Genomic DNA, 23177 nt, shown 5'->3' on the forward strand with positions numbered 1-23177 from the left:
AAAAAAATTTAAAGGGGTTGGTCTAACTTTGAAAAAAAAGTAGAGCAGCTACAGTATTTACCACTTGTTTTTCTTGGCGATTCAGTGCTGAAGTTTCTAAAGCCCCCTATCAATCTCTGTTTACAACCAGGGGGGCAATGATGTTTCTTACTGATTGTATCCACTGCAGTGGTTATATGCCATATTCCTGGCATCATGGCTCCCATTGCGGGGCAATGATGCCAGCAGTATGTCACATGACAACTGCGCCCAGTCATTAGCTGCAGTGGTCACTTGCTGGCCATTTTAAACAAAGACCAGGAGGACCATCTATAGCAAATTGTGGATTAGACTGGTTACTGCTCTAGGTAAACTAACATAAGCAATCAGTGATGACATCACCATATAGCACATGTGGTGAAATCATCTGTCAAAGTCACAGCACCTAGCATTGTAATGTTCTTAGTCCCCACCAGCATGGTTGGTGTAAACAAAGGTTCCTTTGTGCCCTAGTTGTTCACATATAACATAGTGGGTTCATCCATGGGTTTATGCGCAATTGTGCATGCCTCAGCTCAACGTATTTGCGCTATGAACAATGTTTTTTGCACGTGTGTCTGCGTATTTCATTGTACTTTTTCCATGGGCACCCACATCCTATTTAGCCTAATGAGTTCCAGATATAGTCTCTCTCCAGCCGAATTGCGAAGCGTATTGCGCGCACATTTGCGCACCCCCATAGACCTTCTCTGGGACCTTTGGTGCATAAATGCGCACAAAAGTAGACCATGGTGACATACGGACATGTGAACCACCCATTGAAATCAATGGGTTCTATTCACTGTGTATTACGCATGCAAAAACGCACGCAAATATGCCAATGTGAAGGAGCCATTAGCCCTGTTAATGTTGCTAAGACTCTCCCCTTTCCAATCCATCCTAAATGCGGTAGCCAGGCTCATCTTCCTGTCCAGATGCTACTCGAATGCCTCTGCCCTGTGCCAGTCACATTACAGCTGTTCCATATTACACTTTTATTATCAGAAGAGCAGTATACTGCCAGAGCTGGATATCTGCAAGAGATTCCGCAGACAAAGGCTTCTTTAGGCTGGGTTTACACGGGGCGGATTTGCCACGGAAATTCCATGCGGAATTTCACCGCGGCAAATCCATATGCGGCCGCTAAACCCGGGATTAGCCAGCCATGTGGACGAGATTTCTCAGAAATCTCATCCACATGGGACGGCAAATCCGCTGCGGCTTTTTCCGCGGCGGTTTTTGCTGCGGCCAAACCGCGACATTTCCATTGGGAATCCGCCCTGTGTGACCGTGGCCTTAGGGTGCTATTACACAGCAGCATTTGTCAGCCGCAAATACAGGCAGAGCTATGCGGATTGCCGCCGGCACCTGGACTTATTAATTCAGACGCTATGACGAGTCCAGGCGCTGGCCGCAATCAGCATCTCCACCTGCGTCCTGCATGGGAAAACACTGCCATGTAATAGTACCCTTACTGTGACTCCTGCACTACATGGGCCATAAGTAGCAAGGGTCGAAAGTACCCAGTAAGGGTACTGTGGATAGAAGTGTTGCATAAAAAGTAATTCCCTAATAACCTTCTGTCATCAGAATATGTAAGAATAGCTTCACAATATTTTAAAGGGGTTGTCTGGGATTAGAAAAAATAGCTTACTTTATTTAGAGAAACAGCACCACTCTTGTCCGTTGGCTGTGACTAGTATTGCACCTGAATCTCATTCATATTAAAGGGAATGAGCTGCAATACCAGACAAAGCCCAGAAACAAGGGTGGCACTGTTCATGGGAAAACAGCAGAACCTCTTTTGCTAATCCTAGATAACCACTTTAAAATCAGGGTTCAAATACAAATCCCATTGTTCTGTTGTATTTAAAGAGGTTGTCTGATATACAAAAACATCCAAGACAGCTGATAATGGTAAAAAATAGACAAAAAACCTTACATCATACTCAAGGTTGAATGGTTTCTCCAATCCAGCGCCGCTCCAGTACAGGAAATTGCTGCAGTGGTTACTGGCCATTGAACATTCATGCAACCGCTCAGCCAATCACTGGCCTCAATGATCATATACCATTCCTGCGCAGAAGCCCACTGAGGCCAGTGATTGGCTGAGAGTCACGCCAACAATGAAAGACACATGACTGCTGCAGCAACTCCCTAGACTGGAGCAGCTGGGGACCAGGGACACAGTACTGACCCAGAGAGGGGGCCATTGAATATAGTTTTTTTTTCTCTATTTTTTACCATTATCAGCTATCTGGGTGTTTTCTCTGCTACCTCTTTTAGAAAACCCCTACGCACATTTTTCATTTCTTTACATATTTCATTGCTGCATTGTTCATCAATCCCCTATTGTTGCCACCTTCACACTATGGTTACATGAACTAGATTTCATAGATATTCTCCAGCTCAGTTCCCCAACATATCTATGAATCCTGCCTGGTATATAAAACTCCTGCTTCCCTCGCAGATACAATAGTTGACCCGAGTAGGTGCATGACGGGAGAACTGCATTACAATGTATAGACAAGTCATCAAACCGGTTGTGCAGTCCTGGCAGTGGTTACTCGGCGTAGAGGATCCATCTCCTTGACATATTGAAGCTAGCTGTACTGTAGGATGTTTGGGAACACCGAGTTTTATTTCTACTGTCTTGTCAAGATAAGATTGAAGACTTACCAAAATATTAAAACTTTTCCACCCAATATACAAAAATTCTTTGTAAATGTAAGTCCCTGACATGTCCTCTTCAGTTCATTTGTTAAAGGCAACTTGTCAATACTTCCCAGCATGTAAGACTGCCTACATCTACAGGACACTGAAGTAGAGCTGTTTCCATTTGGCTATGGTTTCTCAAGAACGCATACCTTGAGAAAGAGCCTTTTAAAATTTCCAGTGCCACATGCTAATACCGTAGTGGCTGACTAGTCTGGTGGGCGGGCCGGACCATCTCTGCTGCCCAGAGTTTATTCCATAAAACCACCCCTCCCTTCCTGTATGATGTCAATGATGTCTCCTAAGTCAACTGCATGACCACTGCACCAACACAGATCATTTGGCCCTTTTGTGGACAATTCGGAGCACTCATCTGGTCTGTGATCTCCTGGCGCATGTGGAAGTTTTCAACGCTTCTATGGATGATGTGGGAGATATCAGGCACATTACACAGGCAGAGAGGGGCGGGCTTGTCGAACAAACTCCGGGCAGCAGAACCGGTCCAACCTGTCCGCCAGATTGGTTGGCCACAATTAGCAATAGGCTATTTCTCCGGGTTTCCTTTCTTTAGAAACCGTACCCAAATAAGTTTTGGAAACAGCTCTATTCGGTGTTCTGCAGCTGTAGGTGGTTTTACATGCTGAGAAGTATTGACTTGTTCCCTTTTAAAGTTATTTTTCTGGAAAAGTGACAACTGGCTACCATTTAAGTAATATGGCTACCATTACAGCTCATTGGGGTTATCACCCTGATTTCCTGACTAGTTATGCAGAGAAATACCAAAAGTAATTGGACACCTAGGCAAGAATCAAAAGTAGTATTTATTTCCATATATTACTACTTAGTGGGGCTCCTTTAGCCCTAATGACATCAGAGACTCTCCATGGCATACACTTCAGTTGGTATTTCCCTCCATTGAGTGCTTTAGGTTGAGGATTACTGATATAGCCAAGGGTCCCAGATGTTTGACAGGGGGGAAATTCGGTAGGTGCACACTGGCTCCTGTCAGTGAGCAGGCAGACACTGGAGCAGATGAGGAGAAGAGCTGGATGCATGCCGCGGCCGCCAGGAGGTATAAGCCGACGGCCACAAACTGTAACAGCTTTTTTATACCTATGGTATCCAATGGAACATGTCGAATTCAAAAGTGACTTCACGCACGTCTATGGAAGGCCTACTACGGCTCCATACATTAGTAGGTCATGATACAGCTGTATGGAAAATGCTTTCTGAAGCAATTCCATGTTCTCTAGGACAGGCTGTTCCTCCAAACTGCAGATATTAATCCAAAGGAAAAAAAAAAACTTCTACAGAAACTCCTATCATCTAATAGGCGCTGGCATTTGCAAAAATCCTGCACCAGAGCCTCTTGGCTGCAGATTCACAGTACATTAGAGACACATGAATGCTGGAACAAGCCGTAGAAGTAAAGTCTGAACTACTCACAGCAAGTATCATTCTGTTAGCTTATGCAATTCAAACATATTACATGCAAAGAAAGCCGTAAAACACAGCGAGGAGGTAGCAGCGATACTGCAGCCCTGAAGGAGGGAGGCCTGCATTAGACTCATAAATCATGACCGCACAGCACCCGTGTGTAAGTGCTTGCTGCACACAAGAGACCTTTGCTCCCTGGTTGTAGAGCCAGCTGTCCTTATTACTAGCAGCCAGGCCCAGAATTCCTCCAATACACGGAGCATCTAAATCTTTGCTCATCCAGGCCGTGTCCACGTGTACAGGCTCTGATGCCCCTGGATCTCTACCAAAACATGCACCAATACCTAAATGCACAGTTATACATGGTTTTACCGCTTTTTCTTATCTTTTTCCTGTTGCATATATAGCTCTAACATGTTCTGCAGCACTGTACACACATTCTAATTACTCATATGAGGACTCCTAAGGCCTGTTTACACACAAAGACAATCTTTCAAAGGATTGAAAGATTGACAGCTTTAGCGATCATTTTGCATAAAGTGTTAATGGACACTAATGTTCATGAACACTTTTATCACCTTCATTTGCGTGTAAAAGGGCCTCCGGGAGCTGTTTGCAGAACACAGCATGCGCTGTATTGTTCTCGCATGGGTTGTCGGCAGGATACAATGTAATCTCGCACAGCATGTGGCCTGTGTCCTCTCTCTCCGGCTGAACAATGGATTTCAAGCTCACCTTAAAATCATCATTCAGACAAAAAGTGAACAATGGTCGCGTTTACACACAACGATGATCGCTCATTTGCCCTAGTTTCAACAAATTTTTAGTGATAATTGTTGCGTGTAATTGGGCCTCTAGGGGATCGTGGTGTAGAAAGATATACAGGCAATGATCGCTGGGAAGAGGTATGCAAATTAGCTCTGCTCCATGAGCTATCTTTCTAGTGCCACCTATAGGTAGCTACCATCATTGGATGACCTGCAACAGAGGTTGAGAAATAACTAGGGATTTTAGCCAAATCACACACACCTTTTATGGTGCTTTTTCTACCTTGTAAAAAACACCATGGATTTCATGTAGTTTTTACAAGTGATTCATTACAGGTCATTCATTTTTGATATGCGTTTTTTTTCCATAGAGAAGCCTTTGAAAAAGTGTGTGAAAAAACTCCAACCACAGTATTTTGAAAAAAAAACAATGGACCCAAAATACAGAACAAAAATGAGGAAAAACACCACAAAAAATAAACACGCTTTTTGTATTGTCTTTTGTAACGCTCTCTTGACATACAGCTAAGATCCATCCATTGCGTTTTTGGGGGGGAAAAATGCCGTCAAAAAATCTGAGCAAGGCCAGTTTCACACAAGTGTTACATGGATGAGTGTCCCAGCCCAACCGCATTCCTATAGATCCCTATGGTGCTCTGAGTTTGGGTCAGCAGACCTGCGGGGGGGCTGGGATACTCATCCGTATTACATGTGTATAAATGCACCCATAATACACTTGTGTGATACCGGCCAAAACTGCTGCATCATATGTGAAAGAACCCTGAGACCTTTTTCATGCTGCCGAGAAAATCACGCAAGATTTGTACGTTGTGAGACACACAAATCTTGCACGAATATGAACCCCATTATCTTGAATGGTGTCATATACATGAGCGATTTTCCCCCGCATTGCGTCCCATTTTTTGGCGCACCCTCACATGGCCCATTGCTTTCAATTGGGTCATGGCAGCATCACACCACATGCTAGGTGCACACAAGTGTAATGCGAGGTCTCCCCATTGAAACCAATGAGAGACACTCTGCGATCCTTCGCCGTGGCTGTCAGCATACACCCATGTGTTTTTGCCCTTAAAGGGGTTGTTTCAGGATAGGCATTAGTGGCATATGGCTAGGATGAGCCACAAATGTCTGATCAGCAGGGTTCAGCCTCCACGAACCTTGACAATTGATAGTATGAAGTTTGAGTCCCTAAGTTATTTTCATGCTGATTTCAGTCACGCTAAAAAAAAGTAGCATGCTATACTTTCCTGAACATTTGCGCACCAAAGATCCACACAGAAGTTAATGGGGATGATGAAATGCATATGCAATATTCAAGGTGGTGTGTAATGCGCTGCGTTATACTGCTGCAAAAATAGCGCACTGGGAACTCATTAGATAAATTTGCCATTTCAATCGATGCATCTTTGTTTACCATGCGCAAATGAACATGCAAAAAGTACAGTAAAATACACTGATACATGTGCAAAAAAGCCTCATTCAGTGCGCAAAAAAATTCTGCTGAGGCATACGCTCGTGCGGAGGGGGCCTACGGTGCTATTTCAAGTGTTTTCTGATTCTCTGGCTCCTAACTTTTGCTATTCCCGACTACATTCTTGTCTCCGCTCCTGACCCTGGCTCGGCTCGTTATACTGACCGCACTTCTGTCTGCTGCCCGCCCCGATCTCTGGCCTGCTGTACTGCGCTGAACCTGTTCTGTGTGTCCCGACTTCTAGCTTGTTCCTCGTTCTGAAGTTGTGCTACCTGCCCTGACCCAGATTATCTGACTACGCGCCTTGGTCTGTAGTAGCGTCAGCTGCCACATTACTGGGACCACTTCCGGAGTAACACCCTCGGGTCCCCGCAGTGCAGTTCACATCCTGATTGGTGGGGTAAAGGTTGAAGCCTCACCAGGGTGTGGCATAGTGCATCTACGTCCGCTGACCCTGACAGAAGTGCATGATTCCTTTAGTTTTTCAGAATTTTTTATCATCTTTACAAAAGGCAACAACTAATGTAGGAGATGTCCCCTTGTCATCCTCAAGCTGTTCAAAATCTCAAGACATTTGGATCGCAGAGGAAACCTGATTTCTCTACCCACAACAGGGCAAAATACAAGATTTCAGCTAGCCTGTGGATGACATAGGGGACATCATCCACATCAATCAAAGGAAGAATACTGGCGTAGGGAGAGCTGAAGAAGTGGTTCCCATGATACGGACACAGCCAGTGAATTGTAGAGAGCTAATTAGCATACGACATGGAAGTTTTAGGGTATGATCAAACTTTGGGGAGTAAATCCGCACCAAAATCCATGCATAGATTTTGGTGTGGACTTTCATTGTGGAATGTGCAGTAAATGAAATAGAGCAAGCTGTGGATTTGAAAATCCGCAACATGACCACCTTCTACTGTAATTGAATGGGGTTTGGTAAAATCCTGTTCACTTACATTGTACTCCACATTGCTTTGGAATTTTGGCTTGCATTCCGCAGACAAAGTTCCTCAGCAATTCTGTTGTGTGTGAGCCTACCCTTACAGACTACTTTTCCTAATGTATGCACTATCGTATGAACGACTGTTCAGCACTAATAGTTATAACTTTGGAAAGAAGTGTTCAAGGCTGAAAGCATGGTTCAGTTCAATATATTAAAATCTGGGCGAATTTTCATTGCATTCCCCGTGGCGATAATCTGGCCGTGGGAAACGCATTGAACGCTTTCCATAGCGTTGCTATGAAAAGCGCAGCCCCTCTGTCTACGAGCGGAGAAGCATAGCGATTCTTCGCTCGTGGGTGGCAAATCGCAGCATGCTGCGATTTGCCACGATTCTCCGTGGTGAGCCTATCTGTCAGATAGGCTCAGTGCGGAGAACCGTCAGCTCTCTCCTGCTCCCGGGCGGCAGTTCTCCGCCGCGGGATATCGCTACACTGATGGACAGGCAGTAACTTGATTTCTCTGAAACTGGCGACTGGGACTGATGAGAATAGTGACTAAACTGTAATAGTGACTAGCTCTGTTCAAATGAGCATTCATAACCAAGCCATGGCCGTATGACAAATCCAGTTTTCACAAGCAAATGAAACCTTACAAACCCCACAAGGACCCCATAATACACATGGCTGTTCTTAGCTACGCACGCACAGGGCTCCAGCCACCATCTTGTAGGGGGAGCACCAGGTGGATATAGGCTAGGGGTGATCGTCTCTCTTGGGTATGCCCGGCCAGATGATCTTCTTTCTGCATCCGGTAGCATCTTGTAGAATTACATGAATCCTCCTCCTCCTGGCTCTGTCAACTCCCCTCTGATAGTCAAAGGAGCCACTGTCAGCCCGTTGGCGCCCCACAACACATTTACTTACTTTTGCTACTGTATTTATATTCTGAGCCTGGTTCTGTGGCTATATTCATGTTATGAACTTGATTCTAGTATTGTATCTATGTACTGAGGTTAGTTTGTGTTGTATTTATGTTATGAACTTAGTTCTGGTATTGTATCGATGTACTGAGGATGGTTTGTGCTGAATTTATGTTATGAGCTTAGTTCTGGTGATGCAGTTATATACTGTGCTTCATTCTGGTTACTGTATTTATGCTATGAGCTTGGTTCTGCTACTGTATCTATGTATTGAGCTCAGTTCTGGTGCAGTATTTATGTACTGAGCTTGGTTCTGTATCTATGTACTGAGCTTGGTTCTGCTACTGTATGTACTTAGCTCGGTTCTATGGCTGTATTTACATTATGAGCTTGGTTCTGCTATTGTATCAATGTACTGAGCTTGATTCTGATGCTGTATCTCTGTACTGAGCTTGGTTCTGCTACTATATGTACTGAGCTTGGTTCTATAGCTGTATTTACGCTATGAGCTTTGTTCTGCTATTGTATCTATGTACTGAGCTTGATTTTGATGCTGTATGTATGTTATGAGCTTGGTGCTGTTACATGCCATTCCAGCATGGGTATGCTGCAATCTTGCTGCTTTCTGCACAAGCAGAATGCAGGCAGACCACCTATCAGTGCAATACATGTATTTTTTTTCTTATGACCATGGGATCGTGTTGGCTCGCCTAAAAAAATGTTTTTGCATAGGGTGTCATTCCACCTAAGGTCGGCACTGGTAATGCAGGATTGTAAGCTGCACTTGGTTTGAGGATTGATGTAGAAGGATACATTAGGTGTATTCACACCACCCTATTTTCAGCATACGTCTAAATAGGTCTATATATTGTCAACACATAGAAGCATGAAGGCTTTTCTTGTGGATTGTGCTACCAAGAATGTATAAACCCACCAAGGGCTGAAAATACAGCCATATAAATGGGTGTGCGCAAGAAATAAATAGTAAGCACTAGAGATGAGCGAGCGTACTCGGAAAAGCACTACTCGCTCGAGTAATTTGCTTTATCCAAGTATCGCTGTGCTCGTCCCTGAAGATTCGGGTGCCGCTGCGGCTGACAGGTGAATCGCAGCGGGGAGCAGGGGAGAGCGGGCGGGAGAGAGGGAGAGAAAGATCTCCCCTCCGTTCCTCCCCGCTCTCCCCTGCAGCTCCCCGCTCCGTGCCGGCACCCGAATCTTCAGGGACGAGCACAGCGATACTCGGATAAAGCAAATTACTCGAGCGAGTAGTGCTTTTCCGAGTACGCTCGCTCATCTCTAGTAAGCACCCATCCCCAACAGCATTATATAATTATTACAGCCGACAACCAGACATGTCATGTATACATCACATAACCTTAGAAAGGTTATGTCATACAACTCCCAAGTTTATCCAATATAAACTAGTCCTCCCCTAAGATACAGTAAGACATAGCCCGTCTTCTAAAGTGTAATGTGTATGTGAGTAGGAGTACGGCGTGTGCTCAGCAGCTCCCAAACACTTGGGTGTGTTCCTGTTTTGGCCAATTCATTCCCTATGAATGCTGAACCTCGACATACCAAATGTTTGCAGAACAGGTCTGAGAGAAGCTCCTGAAGTTCCAGCAGGCACCACTAGGGGGTAGCATAGAGTATGCATAGTACATGAAGAACATTACCGCCTCCTTCATCACATGCAAAGCTGATTTTTAACCCTTACAATGTTTATAGAGCCCTTTGCAAAAAAAAAATCAGATGGTTATTCTAATAAAACCATTTAGATTGCTGTCAAAATATGCAGAAAATATTAAAATGCACATTACAGAAAAAACAGAGCTTCCTGGCATTAAAGGGTTAATTTAGTCATCTATTACAAAAGTAGGGGGTTATTTCACCAAATCCAGTGTGAAACAGAAGCTATAATAAGAAGTAATTTTGTATGAATGTGAGCCTCTACGCTGTGTGGGATGGGTGGAGGGAATGACCAGAGGAGTTATTTAGTGGAGCACTTCAGCTGCGCCTTAAAAGAGCGCTAAATCTAAAGCTGGCGGATTAGAAAAGTATTTCACACATATGTAATCAGTGATTTTGGAGACGTGCGCAATATGGTAGGTTGAGTAGTGATTAATGTATGCATCTTGTTTTTGCCTTCCTTCAGAGTTGTACATCCGCAGTATTTCCTGATGAAAGGCTACAATGTACAGTATAGTAATATAATGGAGTATGTTGTCCATAGGATCCTACTAGTAATTATTAGGAAATTATAGTACCAGTGTTTCTGGTGGCGCAATGCCACACAGCTGTGCTACATGGTACATCCATTATGATCCCTACACATCACACACACCGCTCTACTACATGGTACATCCATGCTGATTTACAGACATCACCAGCTCAGCAGACTCCTGGATAAAGTGATGAGCCCCTGGTCATGTGATCCCTGACTCAACCCATACAGGTGATCACATGACGTCGACAGCATCAGAGGTCCTGGTGGCTGCTGTTGGCTTATCCAGTATAAAGTACTTTCTCCCAATTGCACAATGGCTCCTCCCACAGCACTGACATCGCCACAGATCCTTCAGCCCACCAGATCTCTGAGGTGGTGGTAGGTCGGTGTCTTCTGTCAGGACCGCTGAGATAATAACGGCTTAGTTGTATTCTCAATTTATTTTTGTCCTCCTCTTCCAAGAGCCCTAAGTGTGTTGTTTTTCTGTTGTCAGAAACGCTCTTTTCTCCTTAGGGAGAGCAACTATATACTATAAACTAAGTGAGGAGACTCAAATGGCCACGCACGCTCCTCTGGGTAATATGCAAATAAGGGAGATGGAATAAATCCTCCACAGTGCCACCTATTGAAAGGCAGCATTCCTTCGAGTCAAAGTGGGACTTTTTATACAAGTCTTGTTACAATGACTGGGAATCAAAAGCAAAGCCAGACTCCATGTACATACAGCCCGGAAACAGCTGTATGTACATGGAGTCTGGCTTTGCTTTTGATTCCCAGTCATTGTAACAAGACTTGTATAAAAAGTCCCACTTTGACTCGAAGGAATGCTGCCTTTCAATAGGTGGCACTGTGGAGGATTTATTCCATCTCCCTTATTTGCGTTTTTCTGTTGGTCACGCTCTGTGCTTTATATATGTTGTAGGACCTGTGATGATGTCACCAGGGGGCGGAGCATGAGAAGCACTTACACACAAATATACATACTCACGGTTAACTGGTCGTTAGTTTGATTGTCATTTTTTATACTATATGTCCCTTCTAGCATTAGGTTAATTTTGCCCTATGGATATGTTTGTGGTACAATAAAGATGGGTGATCAGAGCCTTAGGCCGGCTGTACATGGGTATATTTATATTGCGGAATCCGGAGCGGGCTTCTGCCTCCAGATTCCGCAACAAATACTGCTCGTAACATGCTATGGAAAAGCGCTTTTGACTGCACACAAGTGGAAATCAATTGCGATTTTACGCTTGTGGGGGGGGAAAAAACGCAGCATGCTCTATCTTAGTGCGATGTCCGCATGAACGGCTTCTGTTGAAGTCAATGTCTGCCGTCTGACCCGTCCGCAATTAACACTGCGTCATCGCCCAGCGACGGTGTGGGTAAAACTATACTGTGCATGTCCGACAGCGAGTGATCCGGACCATATGCAGCACAGATAATAAGAAAGGAAGACAGGTCTGTAAGGTTACCGGCCGGGTACAGGGTTGGATTCCACATTCAGAATCCGACCCGATTATGTGCATCCGGCCATAACTTGATAAGGACCAAGTGCTGTAAATTTATGGTACTGGGCTTTAAACCCACTTGTAAATACATAGTTCAAGTTCCTGCAACCTAGCTGGAGCAGGTCGGGTACTTGATTGTCTGAGACAGCTGAGGACCCGGAGGAGAAGACAGAAGCAGCTTATAACCACTTCTGGCTTCTCTTTTCCAGTCTACATAGCACTCCATGAATAGAGAAAGCTTCAGTGCCAATCCCTCTACTGCACCCAGTGATTACGTGATCCCTATGCTCCCCAGCATGACAGAGGTGCTGGGTCTTAGAAGCCTGAGCTCAGCCCTCCCAGTGATTAATGTCACAGTAGGGAATTCTTTCCTGTATTACTGAAGCTCCTATGGATGCCGCTGGTACAGAGGAAAACTGTGAAATTAGAAAATAAATTTCAGTGTGAATGTCCCCCAGCGGTGTTATACAACATCATAGGGGGCATATATGCTAACAAAATATATTCAAAAATAATTTGTAAAAATTTATACAATAATATGAAAATATATTAAAAGAAAAAAGCCCACTGCCCTCACTGTTCTAAACTGTTGCTATAGGCACCCCGTAATCCGAGACTATACAATTTATATATCAAAATGTCTTAAATAAAGTGGAGAACCCATTCCTGTATTTTATTTTAGCGGATCAGAACCAAAGTCCGCACCATTTGGTGCACTTTTTTATACAGATTTCGATACAGATGAGCAGTGGACTTAAGGCCCCCTGTCCACGGGCGTTGCGGTATCCTGCGGCGAATCTCAGCCAAGAGAGCCGCCGCCGGGGAACAGAAGCCACAGACGGTTTTCCGCAGGTCAGCCTATCTGACAGATATTTGGGGCAATTCTCAGCATGCTGAGAATTGCTAGCCCCAAACGGAGAATTGCAATGATTCTCTGCTTGTGGACACGGGACCGGTGCTTTCCATAGCAACGCTATGGAAAGCTTTAGCCGGCGTGATTCGCCGGCGATTTACCACTGGTGAAATCACTGCCGTGGACAGTGGGCCTTACCCTTTCAATTGAAGGTGTAAAGTCTGCTGTGAATGCATGTCAGAATCTGCACCAGATGGTACGGATTTCAATGTGAACTTTCTGCTGCACTTAATCTGGAACGTGTGATCGCACTCTCAAGCCTCATGTCCACGGCCATATCATGTTTTACCGGTGTTTGTAAAAACCATGTCTGCCGGCAAAGACTACGTATGGCTGCGAGTGTACTGTGCATGCCCACCTCACACGCACGCGGTCATGCGCAGTAAGACAGATTTTTTTTGCATATGAAACGCTGTCCATACACAATGTATTGTGTATGGACAGCGTTTTCAAAAACTGCCTATACAAATGTATAGGGCTCACGCTGCATGGGACACCTGGGAGGGGGCTTAAAATATAAGCCCTACCCCCCAAAATAAGCCCTAGCTGCATAAAAAAAGAAAAAAATGAAATACGTCATCTAACAGTTACTGTTCACTCCGCCTCGTCTTCTCTGCAAGTTCTCAGCACTTGCTTGTAGTTTTCTCTTAGCGCTTCCTGGTCAGGGGTTCAAATTCTCCGCCTCCAGGAAGCGCTGTTGTGATTTGTTTTTAAGTGCCGGGGCTCAGTCAATCAGAGCCAGTGTTCGATAAACCAATCACAGCCATCCATTGAATGGCTGTGATTGGTTCATCAAGTGCTGGCTGTGGTTGGCTGAGCTGCGGCGATTTAGAACCCATCACAGCCAGCACTTCCTGGGGGCGGGCAATTTGAGCCCCTCACAAGGAAGCACTAAGAGAAAACTACAAGCAAGTGCTGGGGACTTGCAGAGAAGCTGCAACGAAGTGAACAGCGGCTGTTAGGTGATGGTTTTTATTTTTAATTTTTAATGCAGCTAGGGCTTATTTTTGGGGTAGGGCTTATATTTCCTATCTCTCCCCCCCCCCCCCCCCTTCCCTATGAAAATCCCGGCAAAAGAGCACTGCAAAGTTCTGCGACTTTGTAGCAACACAAATTTGCGATATCCCTGAGAGAAAATGCAGTGACATCGCACACAGACCGCCGATGCGATATCGCATCGCCTGTGTGAAGAGGCCTAAGAGTGCTTCAGTTGATTCTTTCTAGCTATCGGTGGGATCTCAGCAGCCGGACTCCCAATGATTAAAACTTTTGACATGTTCTTATGACGTCATCATCTTTTTAGAAAGTACAGTTACACTTTAAAAATTCTATGTGCAGATTGAAAAACATCTGACATTAAGACATGACCGAAGTTCTCACTGTTCGGAAGGAGGTCTTTGCACATGTGCACTTCACTCCTATTAAAGGTTTTGTCCCACTTAACAAAAAAGATTTTAAACAGCTGGCCATGCCCTAAAACAGCAAAAGCAGCAATACTCACCTCCACCTCACCCGCCCGGTAAGCAGCATAGCGACTCTCACGGCTCTCCCGGTTTGTATTTACAGTGGATGTCAGGTGACTGCTGCAGCCAATCAGAGGCCACAGAGTTACCATCTATTTTCCTGGCATCAGGGCTCACATATGTAAGGCCGGCTTCACGCAGGTCGTAAATGCTGTGGAATTTCTGCCTTGGAATTTGCTGCAGAAATTCCACAGCATTTACAGTACAAGCCGTGTGGAGGAGACTTCTAAAATGCTTTGTTCTAGCAACCAGTAGAGTATCTTAGCCCCCGAAGTCCCACCGATCAAAACTTGTGACATGTCACTATAATATGCCAAACATTACACCTTAACCAAATCTGATTTATGTGAGCGAGGCCTAAACAAGGTGATCGCTATTTCTGTAATTCACTAATAGGTATTCACTAGAGATGAGCGAACGTACTCGTCCGAGCTTGATACTCGTTCGAGTATTAGCGTGTTCGAGATGCTCGTTACTCAAGACGAGTACCACGCGATGTTCAAGTTACTTTCACTTTCATCTCTGAGACGTTAGCGCGCTTTTATGGCCAATAGAAAGACAGGGAAGGCATTACAACTTCCCCCTGCGACGTTCAAGCCCTATACCACCCCCTGCAGTGAGTGGCTGGCGAGATCAGGTGTCACCCGAGTATATAAATCGGCCCCTCCCGCGGCTCACCACAGATGCATTCTGACATAGAGGAGGGAAAGTGCTGTTGGTGCCGGAGCTGCTATAGGGAGAGTGTTAGGAGTATTGTAGGCTTCAAGAACCCCAACGGTCCTTCTTAGGGCCACATCTAACAGTGTGCAGTAGTGTGGAGGCTGCTTTTTGCAGTGTTGCACATTTTTTTTTTTGTATATCGGCCGTGCAGAGCATTGCGTCCTGCAGTAATTTTACATTGTCCAGGGCCAGTAGTGGTGAGGCAGGGACAGAAGACATATTTAGTGTATATGGGCAGTGGGCCTTTCCAAAAACATTTGGGAAAAAAAATCTATTTGGGCTGCCTGTGACCGTCCTCAGTGTACTGGGTCTCTGCTGGGGGTAGTTGTCCTAATTCATACGCAGCCAGCTAAGTGTTACAGCAGGCTTGCGCAAAATTCTTTTCTGCCTCTGTGTTGCCTCTTACATCACCGCTGTATTCCTGTCCACAAGTGTACTGGGTCTCTGCTGGGGGTAGTTGTCCTAATTCATACGCAGCCAGCTAAGTGTTACAGCAGGCTTGCGCAAAATTCTTTTCTGCCTCTGTGTTGCCTCTTACATCACCGCTGTATTCCTGTCCACAAGTGTACTGGGTCTCTGCTGGGGGTAGTTGTCCTAATTCATACGCAGCCAGCTAAGTGTTACAGCAGGCTTGTGCAAAAATTCTTTTCTGCCTCTGTGTTGCCTCTTACATCACCGCTGCATTCCTGTCCACAAGTGTACTGGGTCTCTGCTGGGGGTAGTTGTCCTAATTCATACGCAGCCAGCTAAGTATTACAGCAGGCTTGCGCAAAATTCTTTCCTGCCTCTGCTGTGCGTTTCGTAAGCGAAGTCAGCCTCCAACCACAGGCCAATAAGCGGCACATTTAATTACAGCGTTCTGTTTCTGCACTACTGGTAATACACCATGCTGAGGGGTAGGGGTAGGCCTAGAGGACGTGGACACGGCCGAGGACGTGGAGGCCCAAGTCAGGGTGTGGGCACAGGCCGAGCTCCTGATCCAGGTGTATCGCAGCCGACTGCTGCGGGATTAGGAGAGAGGCACGTTTCTGGCGTCCCCACATTCATCTCACAATTAATGGGTCCACGAGGTAGACCTTTATTAGAAAATGAGCAGTGTGAGCAGGTCCTGTCGTGGATGGCAGAAAGTGCATCCAGCAATCTATCGACAACCCAGAGTTCTGCGCCGTCCACTGCTGCAACTCTGAATCCTCTGGCTGCTGCTCCTCCTTCCTCCCAGCCTCCTCACTCCATTACAATGACACATTCTGAGGAGCAGGCAGACTCCCAGGAACTGTTTCCGGGCCCCTGCCCAGAATGGCCAGCAATGGTTCCTCTCCCACCGGAGGAGTTTGTCGTGACCGATGCCCAACCTTTGGAAAGTTCCCGGGGTCCGGGGGATGAGGCTGGGGACTTCCGGCAACTGTCTCAAGAGCTTTCAGTGGGTGAGGAGGACGATGACGTGAGACACAGTTGTCTATCAGTGAGGTAGTAGTAAGGGTAGTAAGTCTGAGAGGGGAGCGCACAGATGATTCGGAGGAAGAGCAGCAGGACGATGAGGTGACTGACCCCACCTGGTTTGCTACGCCTACTGAGGACAGGTCTTCAGAGGGGGAGGCAAGGGCAGAAGCAGGGCAGGTTGGAAGAGGCAGTGCGGTGGCCAGGGGTAGAGGCAGGGCCAGACCGAATAATCCACCAACTGTTTCCCAAAGCGCCCCCTCGCGCCATGCCACCCTGCAGAGGCCGAGGTGCTCAAAGTTCTGGCAGTTTTTCACTGAGAGTGCAGACGACCGACGAACAGTGGTGTGCAACCTGTGTCGCGCCAAGATCAGCCGGGGAGCCACCACCACCAGCCTCACCACCACCAGCATACGCAGACATATGATGGCCAAGCACCCCACAAGGTGGGACGAAGGCCGTTCACCGCCTCCGGTTTGCACCGCTGCCTCTCCCCCTGTGCCCCAACCTGCCACTGAGATCCAACCCCCCTCTCAGGACACAGGCACTACCGTCTCCTGGCCTGCACCCACACCCTCACCTCCGCTGTCCTCGGCCCCATCCACCAATGTTTGTCAGCGCACCGTCCAGCCGTCGCTAGCGCAAGTGTTGGAGCGCAAGTGCAAGTACGCCGCCACGCACCCGCACGCTCAAGCGTTAAACGTGAACATAGCCAAATTTATCAGCCTGGAGATGCTGCCGTATAGGGTTGTGGAAACGGAGGCTTTCAAAGGTATGATGGCGGCGGCCCCGCGCTACTCAGTTCCCAGTCGCCACTACTTTTCCCGATGTGCCGTCCCAGCCCTGCACGACCACGTCTCCCGCAACATTGTACGCGCCCTCACCAACGTGGTTACTGCCAAGGTCCACTTAACCACGGACACGTGGACAAGCACAGGCGGGCAGGGCCACTATATCTCCCTGACGGCACATTGGGTGAATTTAGTGGAGGCTGGGACAGAGTCAGAGCCTGGGACCGCTCACGTCCTACCCACCCCCAGAATTGCGGGCCCCACCTCGGTGGTGGTATCTGCGGCGGTGTATGCTTCCTCCACTAAACCACCCTCCTCCTCCACCTCCTCCTCCTCCTACGCAACCTCTGTCTCGCAATCAAGATGTGTCAGCAGCAGCACGTCGCCAGCAGTCGGTGACGCGTGGCACGGCAGCACAGTGGTGGGCAAGCGTCAGCAGGCCGTGTTGAAACTACTCAGCTTAGGAGAGAAGAGACACACGGGCCACAAACTGCTGCAGGGTCTGACAGAGCAGACCGACCGCTGGCTTGCGCCGCTGAGCCTCCAACTGGGCATGGTCGTGTGTGACAACGGCCGTAACCTGGTGGCGGCTCTGCAGCTCGGCAGCCTCACGCACGTGCCATGCCTGGCCCACGTCTTTAATTTGGTGGTTCAGCGCTTTCTGAAAAGCTACCCACGCTTGTCAGACCTGCTCGGAAAAGTGCGCCGGCTCTGCGCACATTTCCGCAAGTCCCACACGGACGCTGCCACCCTGCGCACCCTGCAACATCGGTTTCATCTGCCAGTGCACCGACTGCTGTGCGACGTGCCCACACGGTGGAACTCTACGCTCCACATGTTGGCCAGGCTCTATGAGCAGCGTAGAGCTATAGTGGAAAACCAACTCCAACATGGGCGGCGCAGTGGGAGTCAGCCTCCTCAATTCTTTACAGAAGAGTGGGCCTGGTTGGCAGACATCTGCCAGGTCCTTGGAAACTTTGAGGAGTCTACCCAGATGGTGAGCGGCGATGCTGCAATCATTAGCGTCACCATTCCTCTGCTATGCCTCTTGAGAAGTTCCCTGCAAAGCATAAAGGCAGACGCTTTGCGCTCGGAAACAGAGGCAGGGGAAGACAGTATGTCGCTGGATAGTCAGAGCACCCTCCTGTCTATATCTCAGCGCGTTCAGGAGGAGGAGCATGAGGAGGATGAGGAGGAGGGGGAAGAGACAGCTTGGCCCACTGCTGAGGGTACCCATGCTGCTTGCCTGTCATCCTTTCAGCGTGTATGGCCTGAGGAGGAGGAGGAGGATCCTGAAAGTGATCTTCCTAGTGAGGACAGCCATGTGTTGCGTACAGGTACCCTGGCACACATGGCTGACTTCATGTTAGGATGCCTTTCTCGTGACCCTCGCGTTACACGCATTCTGGCCACTACGGATTACTGGGTGTACACACTGCTCGACCCACGGTATAAGGAGAACCTTTCCACTCTCATACCCGAAGAGGAAAGGGGTTCGAGAGTGATGCTATACCACAGGACCCTGGCAGACAAACTGATGGTAAAATCCCCACCCGACAGCGCTAGTGGCCGAAGGCGCAGTTCCGAGGGCCAGGTAGCAGGGGAGGCGCAGAGATCAGGCAGCATGTACAGCACAGGCAGGGGAACACTCTCTAAGGCCTTTGACAGATTTCTGGCTCCCCAGCAAGACTGTGTCACCGCTCCCCAGTCAAGGCTGAGTCGGCGGGAGCACTGTAAAAGGATGGTGAGGGAGTACGTAGCCGATCGCACGACCGTCCTCGGTGACGCCTCTGCCCCCTACAACTACTGGGTGTCGAAGCTGGACACGTGGCCTGAACTCGCGCTGTATGCCCTGGAGGTGCTTGCTTGTCCTGCGGCTAGCGTCTTGTCAGAGAGGGTATTTAGTGCGGCTGGGGGAATCATCACGGATAAGCGTACCCGCCTGTCAACCGACAGTGCCGACAGGCTTACACTCATCAAGATGAACAAAGCCTGGATTTCCCCAGACTTCTCTTCTCCACCAGCGGACAGCAGCGATACCTAAACCATACGTAGGCTGCACCCGCGGATGGAAGCATTGTTCTCTATCACCATCAAAAACGTGGACCTTTTAGCTTCATCAATCTGTGTATAATATTCATCCTCCTCCTCCTGCTCCTCCTCCTGAAACCTGACGTAATCACGCCGAACGGGCAATTTTTTTTAGGCCCACAAGGCTCAGTCATATAATTTTTATAAACAATTTTTATACGTTTCAATGCTCATTAAAGCGTTGAAACTTGCACCTGAACCAATTTTTATTTTAACTGGGCTGCCTCCAGGCCTAGTTACAAATTAAGCCACATTAACCAAAGCTATTAATGGGTTTCACCTGCCCTCTTGGTTGGGCATGGGCAATTTTTCTGACGTACATTAGTACTGTTGGTACACCAATTTTTTGGGGCCCTCGCCTACAGTGTAATCCAATTAATTTTTTGCCCACCTGCATTAAAGCTGACGTTACATCAGCTGTGTTGGGCACTGCAGTGGGATATATTTATGTACCGCCGGTGGGTTCCTGGCACCCACCCATGCTGTCGGTCCACACGGAGTTGTAACTGCATGTGTCTACTTCTAAAGAACCCCAGTATGACTGGGGCATGCAGTGTGGGCCGAAGACCACCTGCATTTAACATGACATTACCTCAGCTGTAATGGGCAATGCAATGGGATATATTTATGTACCGCCGGTGGGTTCCAGGGAGCCACCCATGCTGTGGGTCCACAGGGACTTCACAATAGGGAGTTGTACCTGCCTGTGTCTATGAATTAAAAACCCCGGTCAGGTTGGGGCATGCAGTGTGGGCCGAAGCCCACCTGCATTTAATCTGACGTTAGCTCTGCTGTCCAGGGCACTGCAATGGGATACATTTATGTACAGCCGGTGTGTTCCAGGGTGCCACCCATGCTGTGGGTGCACACGGAATTCCCATTGCGGAGTTGTACCTGCTTGTGACTATTTATAAAAAACCGCGGTCTGACTGGGGCATGCAGACACCTTGACAGAATGAATAGTGTGTGGCACATAGGTTCCCCATTGCTATGCCCACGTTTGCAGCTCCTGATGGCGGTGGCACAGGATTATATTTCTCATTGCTTCTGTACAGCATTGTGGGCTATCGCCCCGCCCCTTTTAAAGAGGGTCGCTGCCTAGCCGTGCCAACCCTCTGCAGTGTGTGCCTGCGGTTCCTCCTCATGGCAGACGCACTTATAAATAGACATGAGGGTGGTGTGGCATGAGTGCAGCTGAAGGCTGCGCAGGGACACTTTGGTGTGCGCTGTGGACACTGCGTCGTGCGGGGGGCAGCATGTAACCCAGAAGAAGTGGCAGCGGAGTGTCATGCAGGCAATGATTGTGCTTTGTTGGAGGTAGTGTGGTGCTTAGCTAAGGTATGCATTGCTAATGAGGGCTTTTCAGAAGTAAAAGTTGTTGGGGGGGGGCCACTCTTGCCGCTATTGTGGCTTAATAGTGGGACCTGGGAACTTGAGATGCAGCCCAACATGTAGCCCCTCGTCTGCCCTATCCGTTGCTGTGTCGTTCCCATCACTTTCTTGAATTGCCCAGATTTTCACAAATGAAAACCTTAGCGAGCATCGGCGATATACAAAAATGCTCGAGTCGCCCATTGACTTCAATGGGGTTCGTTACTCGAAACGAACCCTCGAGCATCGCGATAATTTCGTCCCGAGTAACGAGCACCCGAGCATTTTGGTGCTCGCTCATCTCTAGTATTCACTAATAAAGTAGGTAAATTTTACGAATGACTAAAAAATATACTGAAGGCAAATTCCTCTTTAATCACTAGCTTTTATTGTAGAAAATATACTTTTCTGTGACATAAAAATCCTCAACTCTGCCACTAAAGATTACCAAAACTTTGAATTGTGAGTCCCAAATAATCATTACACAAGGAGACTGCGGTTAAATTCGTAAGCAACCTTCAGTCTAGTCTTCCCGCTGGGCTGGGACCAGTGCTGGAAGAGGGACTGCAGGTGATGAGATGGACTGAATCCAGAGACGTGCACGGACACAGAGGCCACCTGGAGAGAGGAAAACAGAAGACACAGTAGTGATTATTGTTGTCTCTCTCATGGCATTCACTATATAACTAGATTAGTCTTAAAGGGGTTTTCCGAAAGTAAAAAAAAAGTTCTGGGCAGGGAGTGGAATTAAAGGGGTTGTCCCGCGCCGAAACGGGGTTTTGTTTTTTTTTACCCCCCCCCCCCCCCCGTTCGGCGCGAGACAACCCCGATGCAGGGGTTAAAAAAACACACCGGGTAGTACTTACCCGAATCCCGGCGGTCCGGCGTCTTCATACTCACCTGCTGAAGATGGCCGCCGGGATCCTGTCTTTCTGTGGACCGCAGGGCTTCTTTGCGGTCCATTGCCGATTCCAGCCTCCTGATTGGCTGGAATCGGCACGTGACGGGGCGGAGCTACACGGAGCCGGCATTCTGCACGAGCGGCCCCATTGAAGACAGCAGAAGACCCGGACTGCGCAAGCGCGGCTAATTTGGCCATTAGAGGCCGAAAATTAGTCGGCACCATGGAGACGAGGACGCCAGCAACGGAGCAGGTAAGTATAAAACTTTTGATAACTTCTGTATGGCTCATAATTAATGCACAATGTACATTACAAAGTGCATTAATATGGCCATACAGAAGTGTATAGACCCACTTGCTGCCGCGGGACAACCCCTTTAAGGCCTCATGTCCACGGGGAAAATCAGATCCGCTGCAGATTCTCCATGGAGAATCTGCAGCGGGTCCCTCCTGCCCCGCGGACATGAGCGCCGAAAATAGCAATTTAAAAGAATTTACCTATCCGGCGCGGGCGACGAAGCTCTGCTCTTCCTCACGGCCGGATCTTCATTTTCGGCCGGCGGATGAATTCCTGACGCCGGCGGCACGTCGCCGGCACGTCGTCGACGTGCCGCGCGCATGCGCCGGGCACATCTGCCGAGCCGAAGCAAGGGAGATGCGGCCGTGAGGAAGAGAAGAGCTTCGCGGTCCGCTGCGGGTGAGTAAATGCTTTAAATTCCTATTTTAGGTCTCCCGCGGATCCGGACGGCTTCCATAGGCTTCAATAGAAGCCCGCGGGAGCCGTCCCCGCGGGAGACCCGCATGAAAATGGAGCATGGTCCAGATTTTTTCATGCTCCATTTTTTTTAAAATCACTTTTATTGACGATCCGCGGGTATTTATGTACCCGCGGGTGGTCAATGCATCCCTATGGGGTGCGGATCCGCATGCAGGAAATCCGCTGCGGATCCTAAATCCTATTTTCCCCGTGGACATGAGCCCTTAGTCCATTGCGGGAGTTTCAGAACTCCTCACTCAGGTCCAAGAAGAAGCTCCAGTGAACACTCAGTTGCCCATTGGCTTCAGCAATAACCGGAGGCGTATTGAGAACTGGGATTAAATAATCTAACTGGTTGAGTATTGCTTATTTTTATTTTAGCCCATTCCCTACCCAAAATTTCAGTTTTTATTCTCAGTAAACACCTAAAGTAGATGTAAGTAGATGATTGCTTTAAATGTGACTGTACAAAGAAATACATCTCAGAACTATCTTTTTGAACTGTTCTGTACAATACTACTTGCCATCAATTTATTGGAAGGTCAATCATTACATCTTGTTTTATACATGGCGTCTACTTTAGATGTTAAACGGGGTCAATAATCATGCCGTTTATGGTCATCCTATCATGATGTCCATTATGT

General features: G+C 47.6%; 1 protein-coding gene across 1 annotated transcript in view; it reads right to left on the bottom strand.

Moving 5' to 3' along the window:
* Window positions 1-21247: 21247 nt before the first annotated feature.
* The window catches only part of LOC136580566 (uncharacterized), a 48742-nt gene continuing 46812 nt past the window's right edge, over window positions 21248-23177 (bottom strand). The window contains exon 6 of the mRNA XM_066581216.1: window positions 21248-21493. Within this exon, the coding sequence (XP_066437313.1) occupies window positions 21356-21493 (138 nt within the window). The 3' untranslated portion in view covers window positions 21248-21355. The remainder of the gene's footprint in view (window positions 21494-23177) is intronic.

The sequence above is a fragment of the Eleutherodactylus coqui genome, chromosome 10 (assembly GCF_035609145.1).
Source record: "Eleutherodactylus coqui strain aEleCoq1 chromosome 10, aEleCoq1.hap1, whole genome shotgun sequence".
NCBI lineage: Eukaryota > Metazoa > Chordata > Amphibia > Anura > Eleutherodactylidae > Eleutherodactylus > Eleutherodactylus coqui.